Source organism: Anguilla anguilla, chromosome 9 (assembly GCF_013347855.1).
Source record: "Anguilla anguilla isolate fAngAng1 chromosome 9, fAngAng1.pri, whole genome shotgun sequence".
Lineage (NCBI taxonomy): Eukaryota > Metazoa > Chordata > Actinopteri > Anguilliformes > Anguillidae > Anguilla > Anguilla anguilla.
Genome location: NC_049209.1, coordinates 38,340,974 through 38,354,799, shown reverse-complemented (window position 1 = coordinate 38,354,799; position 13,826 = coordinate 38,340,974). Strand labels below are relative to the sequence as shown.

The window sequence follows — 13,826 nt, the reverse complement described above, 5'->3', positions numbered from 1 at the left end:
TCTGTTCAGCCTTGAAAATGTTTTGATCCAGGCAGAATGTAAAATGTTATTGCCTGCTACTATTAATTACCAAAATATGAGCTTTTGGCACTAATTCGCGCTGGGGTGAGTTCGCTTAATTTCTACAACGCTCATAGGAAATGCATGGTAGACTCTTCTCATTCTATTTCCGGGTCGTGGTAGCCTTCTTGCCGTGGTGCAATATGCGGAAGTATCGAATTGAATAGAATTGAATAGAATTGAATGGAACCACGTGACCACGCGGCCGTTCTAGTTCTTACAGTTTGTTGGTAAAACACGACATTGATTAAATTAAAAAGAGATGTTCCGAGTTTTGCTCTAGGGGTAACATATAGGGTTTAGCACTGAACTGTATGGGCTTTTTTAGTTATCCAGCTAACTCAGTAATCCTGCTTTGTGATAGTCAACAGGCCCCGGAAGTCTCTGATTGTTGCCAGCTTCACGGAGCTCCGACATAGACCTGTATATCCATGGCAAGGTTGCTAAACCTCTTGTATTGTTAGACAAATAAAACGGTAAGACTGTTGTATGTCACATCGTTACATATTGATTTCACGTGGCTTCGTTTGAGAAAAAAACGAATGCCATGTCCCTGAACATTCGGCTTTAGTAATTGGCAACTACAGCTGGCTGTTTTTAGTGCCTGCTAACGTTAAAGCTAGCTGAGTAACCGGTATGTCGAAAGATGTTGGTAGACATAGTCCAGGTGCAATTAAGTTGTAACGCTGATGTTAGTCTAGTTTTTGCCGAATTTTAGCTAAAATAATTTTGGTCCTTTTTTAAAATAACATCGTAATGTAAGTCTAGGGTAGTTGCTACACATTAAGATGGCCAGGTTTAGATAGTTAACAAAAATGTGCACCGTTAGACAGTTTTTTGATACCGTGTATGACTTACATAAGTGGATTTTTCTATTATTTCATTTCCGAAACACTAGATGTCATCTAAGTGAACATTAACATTAGCCTGGGACCTTAGATAGCTACAGCTACGACGCTAACCGCCTGATAACGATGCAGTGGAATGTTAAATATGAAGTAAATCTATCGCTGTTTCCATCGCAGCTCATTCGACATAAGCAGTATCGCACACTTATGTACCATACTTTCTTAAAATAGGGAAGTGTATTTGGTTAGTTTTTTAACTTTTATACACTGTAGAAAAATATACTTAGGTTTATACTTGAACTTTTCTGCAACTTTTAGTACATAAAGAATAATCAAGTAGAAGAAAATGATACTCAAGTACAGAAAATGATACTAAAATACTGAACTAGTTGTATGGCACTAATGCTCACTGGATGTTACTTTTGAGTTTTATTAACTAAAAAGGGAGCCAGTTTTGTCGCAGATTTGGCAAAGGCAGTCTAGTGGGTCTATTTAAACTTTGTGTAGCCTACAATTTTTCTTTCCTTATTTTTGTAAGGGGGTGCAGCGCTATATGGTGTTGAGCACTTTGTGCTATGATGGCATTATAAACAGACTGAGCAGGTGATTGATGAGGAGTGTGCTTTGTTAGCAACAAAATAAACATGTAGTTTCACCTTTTCAAGAAGCAACATGTGTTGATGAGTTTCTACACTGAATGGGTGCAGCTGGGAAAAATGAACCAGTGGGTGTGATTTTCAGCTCGGTTAGGCTATATCAGAACATCCAGCTGTATTTGGGTTTAAAGCACCTCTACATTTGACGCTTTCATAACTGCTGCGAGCCGGCACACCAGTACTTCAATAAAAGGAGAATGACATTGCTGTCTCCTTGTGAATTTTAGTTCTGCAATTTTCCAGTGTATCCACCTCTGTTCTGTGCAGGAGCAGCCATGGATTTGGTGCAGTTTGTGGTGTCCCTGTTGGACCTGCACAAGCAGCAGCTGCAAGCTCTGGCTTGTCAGGGGGAGATCCAGGCTGCAGTCCTCTCACAGCTGCTGGAGGGGGAAGGGCCTGGGTGCATGGGGGAGGGCCTGCGGACGCCAAGATTGAAGCTAGAGGAAGGGAACCCAGAGGCCTACTTCATTGTATTTGAGCAGGCGGCTGCCTCCTGCAGGCTGCCCAGGGCAGAGTGGGGTGCCAAGCTGGCAAGGCTGATAGGCCAGGAGGTGCAAGAGGAGGTGTGTCCCATCTCCACATCGTCCACTTTACCTGATTATGATGCCCTTAAAGCCAAGATACTAAGCAAAGCGTGGGCAGAGGAGGACCAGAGCCGACTGGACTTCCTGTCAGTGAGGTACGACCCCCTGAAAGGTGTCAGAGAGCTGGGACAGAAGCTGGACGGGGCTGCAAAACGCTGGCTCAGGCCCGAGCGCAGGACTGCTGTGCAGGTTGAACAGCAGGTTGCCATGGAGCAGTTTGTCTCCCTCCTGCCAGAAGAGGCTGGGGCTTGGGTGCACAGGCGGCACCCTCGGGACATGGAGAAAGCCATCCAATTGGCGGAACATTTTCTGAGCCTATCCAGTGAGGAAAGCTCTTCTACCAGCGCCACACCCACAAGACAGATGGATACATCAGAAAGACAGTCTGAGCCAGGGGACAGAGGGTAGGCTATCATGTGTTTTCATTACTTACAGCGTAATTTTACACATTTATTGAGATGTAGATAGAGATGTAGTCTTTGTAAGATTTAATAATTTTAACCCCTTGTGTTTATGTGCATTCATTCTGATTCTTTTTTTTTACTCTGAAATTTTCAATCTATCTGGTCACACAACGCACTCTTTGAAAGTGTTAAAACTCACAGTTCTATATCTATAAACTATTTTACGATGCCAGTATTATTTTGTAACATGGGGTAGCAAAACAAGCTTTGGGGGGCCCTCACCTTCTTGGCATTTTGGAAATCCACAGGCGACAGACATCACAATAAAATTGGTATGCTTGTCACAGCAAGAATCCAGCTAACAAAGTCCATAGGAATTTTTAGTCCCAAAAATGTGCTAACTTGGAGAAACCTTGACAGAATGTCCTTTGTGTACTTGGAAATTCTCCGGAGGAATTATCATTGTCAGTTTCACCATTGTATAGCTACATGCTGAAAATATTGTGTACAAAAGAATGGGCCTCATTCACCAATATCTTCCTAAGTTTCTTCTTAAATTTGTTCTTGAGAATGTTCCTAAGAAAAGTCTACGTCAGATTCATAACGTGTTTTTAAACCGCAGAATTGTTCGTAACCGTGTTCTTATAATGATGCATCCCATTGCCCTTGTAAACTGAGAGTGCATGCCAGTTGTTCCTAATTAGCATAGGTAAACTCCCTGCCAATCCCCATAAAAGGGCATGAGACTGCAGGGCCGTGTGCACACACAGAAATGGAAAAGAAAAGCTGAGAGAGAAGTCAAGAATGCCCAAACGAAAATCTAAAGATGGTGGAGCACCGGACTCCAAACGTAAAGAAAACTTCAGTAGTTCTGAAGTGGAGGTATTGCTGCAGGAAGTGAACAGCAAACCACTTGTCATATTTAGTAGCGTCAGTAGTGGATATAAAATGACACACACAAAAAAAGATGCATGGGATGCTATTACTTGTTCAGTGAACACTGTATCCGGAGAAGGTCGCACAACTGATGAAGTAAAAAAAAAAAAATGGTTTGATGTCAAATCTGAGGCAAAAAAAATGCTGGTGGGAGTGGGCACAAGGAAATGCATGTTATGCATTCAAACAATAAAGTGCTTCTCATCACATTAATACCACTAATTAAATCAACCGGCAGTAAATTGCATCGGAGTAGGCTAAACCCGTCGCTGCACAGAACACTGCACAAAAAATGTATTGCCAGTCCAGGGTTTCCCCCAGAAAAGTTGTTAGGCCCGGTATCTTTTGACGGGGGCCCGGCGCGGGCCAGCGACAGACTGATGGTAGGATTAAGGTAGGGCCCTATAGTTTGTGATAACAGAATCACGGACGGAATCGCGGAATTGAGAATTTAAAAAAGCTATAACACAGATTCCATAGGGCCCTACATTAAGTCAGTGCTAAAAGCTGACTGGAGATTTAAAAGTATGACTATGTAATGTGAATGTTGTTATAAATAAATCATTTATTCAACACACATTTTAAAAAATCAACAACTATTTACAGCATAGCAGAGTCTAACAAAGAATCTGACAACAATACACAGTCTTGGAATGCTGTGTTTTCAACAACAACAAAAGAAATTAAATTAAAATAAATAATATCAAAGTTTTTGCACTCTACAAAAACTTGTATTCAAGTCCTGACTGGCTACTGCATCTTACAACAAGCCTTGGAATGCTGGGCACATTTACGGGAAACGAGAACCGGTTCCAACTTGTCCTATTCATTGGAATCGTATGCCTCAAAGCTTATCGATTCTGGTTATCGAAGCCCACGTTTTTACGACAGCTGCGCATTGCAAAACAATGACGTAACTCCTTGGGGGAGGCACGCACGCACGCACGCAGCCTCTCTCAGGTATTTGTTTTGGACGGCAGCTGTCACAACAAATTTGATCCGGGCTGCCAGCCTTGATTCATTCTGTTGCGATAAAGATTCTAAGACAACTCAGCAATTTCTCTGGATTAACGGGTTATTTTCTAGCCTGAAATGCGAACGTATTACTAAATGGCTGCACATGTCATGAAACGTGCAAGTAGTTGGCTGTCGCACTGGATATGAAGCAAATGTTTTTACCAATAAAAAATAATAATAATAATAATAATAAATGTGATTTTATCCATGGAAATAGCTATACAAAAAGGCAAAATAGGCTAAATGTTGTGGTTGCGATTGCCGTCGTAGATGTCAGAAGGAAATGTCACTGACAACAAAAAGTTTGCTCTCTTTGCAGTGGTTTGGGCTGGAAACGAGCTGTAAGAGCGGGATATGCACAACACAGCCTACTGATTGGCTACTGAATCTTACAACAACGTACAGCCTTAGAATGCTGGGCACATTTCAACAACAACAAAATATCTATGTTACTGACTGTTTGGCTAGCTAGCTAAGTTAGCTAAATGACCACGTTGTCGTGCACATCAATGTCATCAAGCTAACGTTATTAATAAACAAGTGAAGTCGTTATTTCGATGGCGATTAATAAGACATGTAATGAATGTTACAATGTATCGAATATTACACTAATGCTATTATTTTAACGTTACCTACACACTACTTAAGTTAATATAAAAAGAATGTACTTACTGACGAGATGAAGTGATAATGCAGCTTGTAATGAGGTTAATTAGCCTTCTAAATAAGAAATGGTGGCTTGCTAGGTAACGTTAGCTTGTGATAGTTGGAAGCGTCAAGTGTTGAACGTCACTACGCACATTGAGAGTAAAGAACACTGATCTCAGACCTGCTCGTTTTCCTATAGTGCGTTCACGTTTAAACCAACAGATGTCGCTGGGGAGATTTCCAACCGAGCTGCCCCACTGTTAGTGTAGTTTAACTTTAATTTAAACATTAAAAATACATTTAAAAAAAATTTTTTTCTTAAATTCCCCGATGCTTAGGCCCGGCGGGTGGTCAACTTAGGCCCGGCGGGCCGCCGGGCTTGCAATACACTGGCGGAAACCCTGCAGTCATTTTGGTGTCACCCCTATAGTGACGCCTCTGAATAAGCATTCTCTTCTTCAACATGTCCATGTGTTTAAAAAGTGTTACCTAAGTGCTTAGTTTGTATTCAAAATTTAAACATTTGCTTTTGCAGTATAGACCGAACATTGCATAATTGAAACCCCCAAAAATAAACAAACTACAATGGTTTGTTTTTATCATTTATTTACAGATGAACTCTCGCTGAGGCAACCACCCTCTGAGATGGAACCTGGCACCTTAATGCTTTGTAAAATAATGAAAATAATTATTTTAAAAATATTATAAATGATAAAAATATTATTGTAATTTAAATCCTATAATATTATACAACTGTAGCATTGAAGAAAACGCAATAACCAATTATTTTGCACAAACATGTCAGCACTCAAATGTGCGTAAGTGTGCTCTTGAGTGTGCGCAGATTCTGTTCTTACCTAAGAACAGATCCCAAATAAGAAAACATTGGTAAATGTCAGAATCCTCGTGAAAACTGCGGGTGGGTTTTAAGAAGAAAATTCTTCTTATGAACAGTTGGTGAATGAGGCCCAATGTGCATAAGTCTCAGCGTTCTTGAGACTTTATGCCTACAAAGGTTGTTTTACAACAAAAATTTATTTTTGCAATGGCTAATTCTAAATGGAAGATTTGGTATTTGGAGGTCTTGGAAGAAATCACTTGTCTGAGTGAGTATTTCTGTGGAGAACAGTGGAAACGGCTTTGACTCCACAGCAGAGGGCATGTTTAATGAAGGACTTGATCCCATTTTATATCAGTGGGCTTCTAAATACATTCTCAAAATTTTTAAATTATTATTCATTACTCATATAAATGAGAAGACATACCGGATAATAATAAAGATATTTTTGAGAATTGAGAATATTTTGACATGTTGATGGGGCTGGAGATTTTGACGTAAAGCAGGGGGAAAGCAAATCATAACTTCTTCCTTGTGCATACAGTATAAAGTAGCCTATATGGAATCTTACACCTCTAGTATCCCATAATATGATTTTGTTACCAAGTGTCCTTTTGGAATCTTTTTGTGGCTTTTTTGGAAACCTGCCTAGACATTACTAAAAAACAAAACAATGCAGAATGCCCTGTGATCAAATTTGAATCAGGATTTAACTTTTTGGCTTTGTCTCCATTGTGTTTTTAAGCCCACCAGGCACAGCCTCAAACATCTGTATCCACTCAAAAACAAGACCAGGTTAAAACCTAGTATATGGCTGGACCTAACACGTGATCCGGCCGACCAATGGTGTAACTTCATCACTCACTCAGTCAGTCACAGACATTCGCGTTTGTAGGGCTGGCCCCGCTGTTGCGGTCCAGCCAAAAAAAAACTTTTCTACTTGCACTGTGTTTGAGCTTCTGTTACTTTTTTCAGAGATATTTACAGTAATTCTGACTCCTGGAAAACAAATTCCCTAGGGTTACCTTTCAGAAGAGACCAGGATTATGCCTGCAGCCAAAAGAGCTCAAGAATAGTAACCATTTTATTTTGGGTTGTGTTAAAAAAAGGGGGCAATACATAAGGGGTTAAAGATGAATGCTCTACATTGTGTCAGGGCCATAAATCCTTCTCATTCAAGTCTGTTCTCCACACTTATTTTCAGGACTGCTAAACAACACAGAGATTGTGATGAAACGGGCATCAAAGAAAACATACCCAAGTCGTTTCTGAACAAGCTGGATACAGTAAAGCTGGAATCTGTCCATTTCAGTCTGGATATCCCGGAGCTGGAGGTGATTTACCTGGAAGGAGAGGAATTGGATGAAAATCTTGCTCTCAAGCAGGAAGTGAGTGAGCAAGGTTTCCCAATTGCCACAGAAACACCTCAGATCCCTACTGACAGAGAGCGTGCTCCACAGGCTGCCCTTCTCTGCACTCAGGACCCCCTACAGGAAGAGTGCCCACACAGGAGGAGGAGGCTAAGGACGAAGAATCAATCATCACTCACTGCAGTAGAGAGGATCATAGTGGGGAGCTCAGAGCGACACAAGGGGACTGTACCACCATTATGCCAGCCCAGGAAACATTGTAACATCACCCTGCCCCCCCTTGCCCCACCCACCCCCCCTGAGCCAGCTTCTGCCCCCTCTGAACCAGTTTCCACCCCCTGTGAGGTTCTGTCAGTCAGCCCTCAGCTGGCTCCGCCTCTGTCATGCAGCTCTGCCCTGTCTCAGTATCAGGATGCAATGGCCAATAGACGTCTAGATGACAGGGAGGATTTTATGTGGAGGCCTTTGTTGTCCAGACTGGGCCTGAAGAGAAAGCATCCTCACACCATGCTGGACAGCACCCTGCCCACCTGGAGCAAGGATACGTTACCCTGTCCACACAAACCCCGCATCCCTGCTGACCGCGCCTACGCCCACTGCTGCCCAGACTGTGGCCGCTCCTTCACACAGGTGAGCAGTCTGCAGGAGCACCGGAACATCCATACAGGGGAGAAGCCTTTTCGCTGTGAACAGTGTGGGAAGGCCTTCCACCATAGGCGCACCCTGAACAAACACAGCCGTGTGCACTCTGGGGAGAGACCCTTCCACTGCTCACAGTGTGGCTGGACCTTCAAGCTCAAGGATGCGCTGAAGAGACACCAGCTCACCCACAGTAGGGACAAACCCAGCAGCGGCTGCCAGGCCAATCTGGATGGTTTTCGTAGCCTGTCTGAATACCACCAACTTGCACAGCAGTTGTACTGTGAGGCCAACTGAGAATGGCAGGCTACATTCAGCATGCACACTGATTTGCTAAGGTTGTGCCTACACTACTGACAGAAACAGTACCTTATATAATTACTTGCCAACAACCAGAGTAACAGCACTCTACAACTAGACAATTAGTGCATTGCGGTTTCAGTTCGTAACAGTTCGCTCCGTTTCACTGATCTGAACACAGCCTTGGTCATGCCAGTGACTGAGTGGGTATGTTTTCATGATGCATGAAGGACTTCCAGCCATGTACCCATGGATGTAGTCCTGCCATGTCAGTAAAGTGGTCCCATGCTATGTTTGGTTGTTCTTGGCATTAAAATGTTTTTTTTAATTTATTTTTTTTAATTCTGTGTTTGTACTGTGGGATGGGTGTTCTGTCAGTGGTATTCTTAGTTGAGTGGCACATGTACAGTTGAGGCCAAAAGTTCACATACACCTAGGCTAAAGATATTCAAACTGAGTTTTTCATTTCATGTTACCATACATTTCTTTTGGGGGCATCAATTAGGGCATCTACTTTGTTCACATCAGAGGTAATTCCAGTGGGTCAAAAGTTTACATACACAAAGTTGACTGTGTCTTTAAACAGTCTGGAAGATTCCAGAAATGGGTGTAATGACGTTTTAGAATCTTATGATTGGCCAATTGTCATAATTAGTTAATTGGGAGTTAATTGGCACCAGTGGCTGTATTTAAGGGCCTGTCTTTAGAGCCACTGCCTTTTTGCCCTTGATATCATGAGAAAATCCAAGCAACTCAGCCAAGATCTCAGAAAAATTGTGGACCTCAACAAGTCCAGTTCCTCCTTCAGAGCAACTTCCAAACAACTGAAGGTACCACGAGCATCTGTACAAACAATTGTATGCAAATATAAAAATCCTGGGACCACACAGACACTGCATCGTTCAGGAAGGAGGCACAAATTAACTCCCAAGGCTCAATGAACTTTGGTCAAAAAGGTTCAATTGAACCCCAAGACAACACCAAAGGAACTGGTGAAGAAGTTGGATGCATCAATTAAATTCAATTTTATTGTCAACAATGTGCAGGCACATATGCAAACGAAAAGAGGGTAAAACCATTAAGAGAATTATACATCGCCATGGCGTGAAAGGCTGTCACGCAAGGAAGAAGCCCCTACTCCAACTACACTATCTATATAGATGCTTGTCGATAGATCAATGCAACTGTCAGTGAATAGTCTTTGTCAATGATGCGATATTGTTTAGTCCTGTAAGAACATCACTGATATGGCTGTTAATAAATTACATAAATTCAGTCACATTCTCAGTTAGAAACAAATGACCACAGAAGCTTCTTGGTCAGACTGCTCAGTCTTAATGGCATTCCCTTAGCATATAAGATATTCATGTCTCAGAATTTTCTGAAAGCCTTCATTTAGCTAAGATTATACCTCTTGTATGAATGTCCTGTAACAAGTTCTACAGTCCTTCTCCCCACAAACCGCGCAATCCCTAGTTCTTGGACGCACACAGGCTTCATTGTGCGCACATTACAAACACAGATACACACACAAAAACACACACGGTAAGGAGGGGGATTAAACGGCACGTCACTCTAGCGTGCGTCTCTCATTCCAGCATCCCGGTCTCATGGCAAGCAGAGCATATAAACAATTAGAAATTAATTGTGATCGCACACACCTGGGGTTGCAGTGCCGGCTAAACCGCTCCCTCTCCGCCTGCAGATGGCGCCCGAAACACACCTTCTCTCCACAGTCCTGTGTGGTCACTTCTCTGCATATGTGAAGGAAATGGTAGTTATCTAGCATCATGGCATATGAACACATTAAAGATTAAAAATATATATATATTTTTCCCCTTTTTCTCCTAATTGCATGATAATTTGTGCTCACTGCTTGAATCTCTTCTGCAAACAATTCAGGAGTGCACAGACAAGCATGTGGTCTCCTCTGAGCCATGCAAAACTAACACTTACCACATCACAGTTGGAAAGTCAGGTTTGCGTAGAGATGAGCCAACAGAAGACACGTCATGTGCAGCTTAACAGATGGATTTGCAGGTGCCCGATTGACCAGCACAGGTTGCTGTAAAGCAATGAGATCCTTTCTGACAACCCTCCCTATTCATGGGTGATGCTACTGCTAATTATGCATTGCCTTGTGGGGCTACCAGCCACAGTCAGCACTGGCACAGTCAGAATTTCCTCCCAGAGTGTGGGGACCAACCATGCAGAAGAATAAGTCCAGTGCCTTAACCACCATCCAGCAGACCTGAATAGAGATTTAAGGGTGGTACATCAGGGGTGTTTACATTGGATTTAGTTACTGTATGGCCATTAATCATGAATTGTGTTTGGCAGGCAACAAGAATGAAGTTGACTGATAATCATCTCAATATGACTACAGGACATAAGGTCTAAAAATAAAATATATTTTGATATGGTGCTGAAAGTATGTTTGACAGGTGTAAAAAGATCCGTTACAAAAACAGATGCATTGCACAGCTCACACTGGGACTACCCATCTCTCCCACTAGATTCAGTTATGGATAATATTTTATTAATAAGGCTTGTTCAGCAGTAAAACTTTTTAGCAGGTTATGTACCTTACACAAGGCAACCAATGTGTTACTACAATATAGAACATTTTTAAAAATGAGCATAAATGACTAATAACATTAGAGACAGAAATCGATATCATTTCTGAATTTATTGCAGGTGCTGTGGCTAATTCCATGTGAAATGCTGTTTTAGGAGTGATCATATTTATGCATCAGAGTATCTGTTATGCCAGCAATGACCCTGACTTACTTAGGAATTGGAGAGGGTAGGAGAGGCCAGGCAGTGAAGCCTAGGAAGTAATGGGAAACAACACCCTCTACCGCACATGTTGAGTGCAAAAGAATTGCCGATTAAATTCAATGGAGAAAACCAAGCTGATTTGACAACCAAAGAAAACCTCATCGGTCAATTATTTTTTATCATAAATTTAATTATGTGTCGCAGTGTTTGAAACAATGATTGTTTTGGTCCAGAGGTTTTGAAAATATTACATGGATAATATTTATGGAGCCCCGTCTCTTGTCTGTATCTACACCCCAGTGCCTCTCAGTGGCTCAGAATGGTATTGGTTATCAAAGTCAATTTTAACTGTGAAATGGGTCATTATAAAAATTCTTGCTTTCTACACATGTTTACTATCTGGTTGGCTAAGAACTTAGGGAGTAATTGTGAGCACATTGCTTCATTGCTAGCTTCAAAGGTTTACAGGTTACAATTAGCATACTCAAATCCGATCAAATCCATTTTATTTGTATAATGCTTCACAGACAACTGTCACAGAAATTTTACAGAGAAACAGAAAAAAACTTGCCCTGAACCCCCAAATAGCCAGCAAATTAAAAAACTCCCTAACGGGGAGAAAAAACCCTCTAACAGTGGTGAGAATAAGCAGACCTGCCAACCTTGGGAAAATATTTTGAGTACCACAAGTCAGTGTAACGCTTAGCCTAGTTCTGGCACAGCCATACTGTTTGGCTATCTTACTATCGGGAAACATCTTCCTTGTGGTCAGGCATGGTCTGCAGCAGCTAACGTCAAGTTGTGTTCTACAATGAATGTACTGAAAAGGGTTTCTGCCCGAATTGGTCTCAAATTGCGTGCTTGTAGTTAATGAGTTAATTCTAGGGACTGAATCTGTAACAGCCATAATTTTAAAATGTTTTTTCCCCTCCACATGGCGTCGAAGTCTGCAAGAGAGACACACACACACACACACAAGCCTTTCTTCATAATTCTAGTTTTGACTGTTGAAGTGATCAGGCAAAATTGTATAATTTGACCTGAGTCTAAAATATCACTTGTACTGCACTGGGCTATATTATGATATACTTGCAAGTCGAAAGTTTGAGTAGCCTACACCTGCTTAAAACCATTTTTTTCATGATTAATATTTCATTATATGATATGTGCGCTTATACAAACTGATAACCATAAGTGAATTGCATTCAATTATTTAATAAAAACTGAAATTATTTATTTTGTATGTTGTAACGTTTTCATTTTCAAGTATTTACAGAAACTTGTTGTAATGTAAAAAAAAAAAAAAAAAAAAAAAACGTTGCGATGTAAAACACTGTCAATTATGAATAAAACCAAGTTTCTGTTCATGATTTCCATTTTTATTTAAAGTAATAATCTCGAAGATTTTCATTAAAATAAATGTCTTTTAAGTCACTATCTATCGCTGCATTGGGTAACACAATGGTGATTGAGCCTATTTATGAATTTATACTATTATTATTACCATAATTCATGATTAAAAAACTTGGTGTCTGTGGCGACATTCCCGGGAAAAAATGGCGCGTTTTTCATCACCCATCAGTGGTTGGTCCGCCAGAGAGGGTAGGCGGAACTAACGCAACAGGCTCGCTCTTCAACTCACTTGTGTGTGAGCGGCGTACCGTTTTTTCCGGTGTCTGCATGCTTTACAATAACAGAGAAAGGGGGGGTTGGGGGAGTTATGGAACCCTAAAAAGTTTTTGTGTAACATGAGAGATCATATTATTTGTTGATGTAGAGTTCGTATTACATTTAATGACAATGTAAAATTACTAAATTACATAGCTATTTGCACAGCTAACGCTAGCTACCGGACCATGTCAAGAAAGACAACATTAGCTTAGACAACGTTGCGCACAGTATCCATCTCTCATATCAGGTAACGTTGCGTTAGCTAGCTAGCTAGCTAATGTACTTAACACAATCTAATGTCGGCTAACAATTAGAAAAAGCGCTAGCTAACGCTATCGACCGGTACCGACCTCGCAAACCATCTCTCGAATGCAATGCTACCTTGTTGCAACGTTGCAGTGTAGCTAACTTAAGGCCAGTTCAGATCAATGATTCGCAACGAGACTGGGTGCAACTTGCAAAATTCCAAGACGTCTGATTGTAAACGTTCTAAAACTGCACTTGGCGATTTGACAAGGACGGTCTTTTAAAACCTCAGGGCAGGCAACGGCTCTGCTACTAGCCAGTTCACACCGCTGCAATTTTCTCTGCAACATTCTAAAACCGTTTCGCCTCGTTGCGAATCATTGATCTGACCTGGCCTTAACGTTACCGTTATTGACATTGCCATCCAGTTCATCAATATATTATAATGATCGGTATAAAGCCGGGGTATGTGGAGCAGAGTCGGGTCTGATTTCTGAAGACGTCATGCAGGAGAAAACTAAATAAAAGAATAGGGCAGTATAGATTAGCATTGTTATTTTATTACGCTTCCTCATATGTTCCTTCAGCCTTTATGCCCTTTTTGATGAAATCTCCTTTGTTTTTGTTTTATTCTTCTTGTTCTGATTGCTAATTTAACACCCAGGTCAGCTTTATTCTCGAACAGTTTAGCTAGCAAAACCAGAAACACCAGGGGTAACATTTTGTATGGCAGTTGTTTAAAAAATACCACACAACAATCATTCACGAAAAAGACTGCTTATTGTGCACGAGATACATAATTGCACGAGCCACAGCGAATCCTTTTAT

General features: G+C 41.2%; 1 protein-coding gene across 2 annotated transcripts; it reads left to right on the top strand.

Moving 5' to 3' along the window:
• The first annotated feature begins 200 nt into the window (after nt 1-200).
• LOC118235594 (zinc finger protein with KRAB and SCAN domains 7-like) lies at nt 201-8,632 on the top strand. Of its 2 annotated transcripts, XM_035433082.1 has the most exons (3): nt 201-536; nt 1,832-2,552; nt 7,196-8,632. In XM_035433082.1, the coding sequence occupies exons 2-3, from the start codon at nt 1,840-1,842 to the stop codon at nt 8,295-8,297; spliced, it is 1,815 nt and encodes a 604-aa protein (XP_035288973.1). In that variant the 5' UTR covers nt 201-536; nt 1,832-1,839; the 3' UTR covers nt 8,298-8,632. The 2 variants fall into 2 exon arrangements, with proteins under 2 accessions (XP_035288973.1, XP_035288974.1); XM_035433083.1 differs by having other exon boundaries at nt 201-2,552.
• The last annotated feature ends 5,194 nt before the right edge of the window (nt 8,633-13,826 follow it).

Excerpts from the sequence above, each read along its gene's own strand:
- LOC118235594 (XM_035433082.1), top strand. The coding sequence starts at position 1,840 with ATGGATTTGGTGCAGTTTGTGGTGTCCCTGTTGGACCTGCACAAGCAG. Across the intron at positions 2,553-7,195 it reads TCTGAGCCAGGGGACAGAGG|GACTGCTAAACAACACAGAG; the intron begins GTAGGCTATCAT and ends ACTTATTTTCAG.